Source organism: Sinocyclocheilus rhinocerous, unplaced genomic scaffold (assembly GCF_001515625.1).
Source record: "Sinocyclocheilus rhinocerous isolate Xijiao unplaced genomic scaffold, SAMN03320098_v1.1 scaffold85, whole genome shotgun sequence".
Lineage (NCBI taxonomy): Eukaryota > Metazoa > Chordata > Actinopteri > Cypriniformes > Cyprinidae > Sinocyclocheilus > Sinocyclocheilus rhinocerous.
In genome coordinates, this window is record NW_015649998.1 from 371,055 (window position 1) to 373,806 (window position 2,752).

Here is a 2,752-nt window from a genome sequence, read left to right on the forward strand (position 1 = left end):
TCTCTCTCGCTCTCTCTCACTCTCTCTCTCTCTCTCTCGCTCGCTCGAGCACACACACACACGATGCGGAAAACTCTGCATTTGAACAATCAATAGCAAATACTTAAACTAATAACAAACAGTAGCTGATTCAGGAAGCGCCAGATTGTCATAGCAAAGTCAGAATTACCTCCTCTCCTAGGTTCACTAAACGGTCGTCCATAGAATGCATTGCTGTTCTGTTGTAAGTAAGATTCCTAAATGCATCTACTTTCGGAAGGCCAAATAAAGTGCTTTTGCTTTCGCACTGAAACACACAGCGTCTCCCTGACATGCTGTTTCAACACTAACTGCGGTTACTGAAACCATGCCTTCTTTCTTTGCGTGCACATTTGGGCTGCATTATGCTAATATTTCCACATAGTGAGGTAGATATCTGGGGGCGTGTTAGGACGAGCCGTTTTAGGGGGGCGTGGCAGAGTCTTAACTTTGATAAAGAATATCTCTTTGGTTTTGAGACTTTAGTCTTTGCAACTTCAGGGATCTTATCTATGCACAATCAGCTTGTAACACTCCAAAGAGAAAGGAAAACTTGAAATCGCATCATATGACCCCTTTAATAACAGACTAATAGATGTGTACACTTTTGAAAGTTGTAGCTAATGAGAGTGTGAAAGAATATTATTATGTATTAGTACAAATACAGATAGGAAGGGCGTTTTTCTATTCTTGTGTTTTATTTGGTCCAACATCAACCTCGAACAACCAAGAGAAAAATTTAAATTGCTTATAAGTTGTTTTGGTTGTGAGTCTGTTGATACTGATGTTCAGATGACAGGGAATCATGGTGTGGCAGGGTAAGCAGAGGCAATGTACTTCTTTCCATCCCCATAGCTGCTGTTGTCCCATGTATAGGTCTGAATGCCCAGAGTCTGTCCTCCCAGACTCACATAACACCTGAGAAGAATACAGTCAAACAGATGAGTATATAAATTTGATTTACTCATATAAACAAAATGAGTTTCATTTGATGAATGGCCGGATGGAGGAATAAATGTGCATAGGCAGACCGCAAAGACCAACAACTTACTTCTTGCCAGGGCGGGTGATGTAGCAGAGGCTGTAGATAGCCAGATCAAATTCAGGACTAGAGCCAATAATGGCAGAACCAACCTCTTTGAAATAGCCATCCCATTCAAACTGCATTCCCAATACATCAGGATATGTGGTCCACTGAGAGAGGGGAGAAACTTGACTTTTACTATATCAAAACGTGTAATACAAGTAGACATCCAGACTTTTAAAATGCATGTTGTGCTAGCACTGGTTTGTTTTGATTCACATGCTCAGTTGTACTCACAGGGCCATTAAAACTATGGCTGTAGTAATTCAGGAGTCCCTGTTTCTCATTCAGATAAAACTGCAGCCAGTTGTGGAAACCAGACACCTTTCCACCCTTAATTTCCCCTGTTGACACAAGACATGTCAGCCAAAGAGAGATAAAAAGCAGTTTGACAGCCAGTCACATGTGCTCCCACACAGACTGACCTGCAAAGATGTGCTCAAACCCGCTGGAGTCCAGTTTGCCACTAGATCGAGAGTAAAGACCAAACCACATCATCTTCAGATCCTGGATAAACTCGCTCTGTGATGAGTATACACCTGAAAACCAGCGGTTTTTAAATTCAAATATGTTGCACCACAAAATGATAGTAGTCATTAAACTGTTTTCTTCTAGTAAACAGTTTAGAATATTAGTAAAATATTAACAAAAATGTACGCCACCATTCAGAAGTTAGGTATTGGTAAGATTTTTTTTTTTTAAGTATCTTATGATCACCATGGATACATTTCTTTGATCAAAGATACAGTAAAAACAGTAATATTGTGGAATGTTATTACAATTCAAAAGCTCTTTTCTATTTTAACCTCCTGAGACCCTGTGACCTCATATGAGGACATTATATTTTGGTGTATTTCTCTGAGACTACATGCCACAGTTGTAAGTCTGGATGTCCTGTACAGAGCACATACAGGGCTTTTCAGAGATACTAAATGTTTGGATGTTTCACTATGACCACTCCCTTTCCTTGGTCTTCAAACATGTCTGATATTAATTTAGTGACACTCTTATGGAAATATGATAACATTTTGTAATTATCATTTAAATCTTTCAAATTTTTAAACTGTGTCATAAATCAACACCTCAGGAAAATGTTATGGGGTTTCAAATCAAAATATGACTTTCTGTTACGAAACAGGATGTTGATTTCATACATGTCCTCATATGAGGACACCAGGACTAAAAGCATGTTTATTACGCATTTTGGGAGACACAACAAATTAATAGGGAAAGAAATTATATTTCAATATTCCTATGAAATATTATATGTTTTTTATGAAAATCTTGCCAATTATTACTCCCATTATTACATTTATTTTTTCATTCCATGTTGCCCCAAAAACACATTAATATGCAAATTAGATTTAGTTTATAGATACATTGTATATAATGAGAAAACCAGTTTATGGCCATTTTACACACATTTTGCAGAAAGAAAAATGGTATATCAAATCATTCTGTCATAACATAGTTGAGAATCATCTTTATACAAAGTTTGGTAAAAAAAAAAAAAATCCTGAAAACTAAAAATGTATTGGTGATTTAAAAAATCTATTGTTCCCCTTCAGGAACTCGAGCTGCGTCGAGATCACTTTGGGAACGCCCTTGCGTGACCGCGTTCTGAAGCACGTGTCAAATCCGTCCAATGGA

The 2,752-nt window shown here is 37.7% G+C and overlaps 1 protein-coding gene across 1 annotated transcript in view; it reads right to left on the reverse strand.

Annotated features, from left to right (window-relative positions):
- Window positions 1-547: 547 nt before the first annotated feature.
- The window catches only part of endou (endonuclease, polyU-specific), a 6,352-nt gene continuing 4,147 nt past the window's right edge, over window positions 548-2,752 (reverse strand). Inside the window, exons 5-8 of the mRNA XM_016515917.1 lie at window positions 1,528-1,641; window positions 1,340-1,446; window positions 1,070-1,212; window positions 548-936 (exon numbers count right to left, since the gene is read on the reverse strand). Coding sequence (XP_016371403.1) covers window positions 822-936; window positions 1,070-1,212; window positions 1,340-1,446; window positions 1,528-1,641 — 479 coding nt within the window. The 3' untranslated portion in view covers window positions 548-821. The remainder of the gene's footprint in view (window positions 937-1,069; window positions 1,213-1,339; window positions 1,447-1,527; window positions 1,642-2,752) is intronic.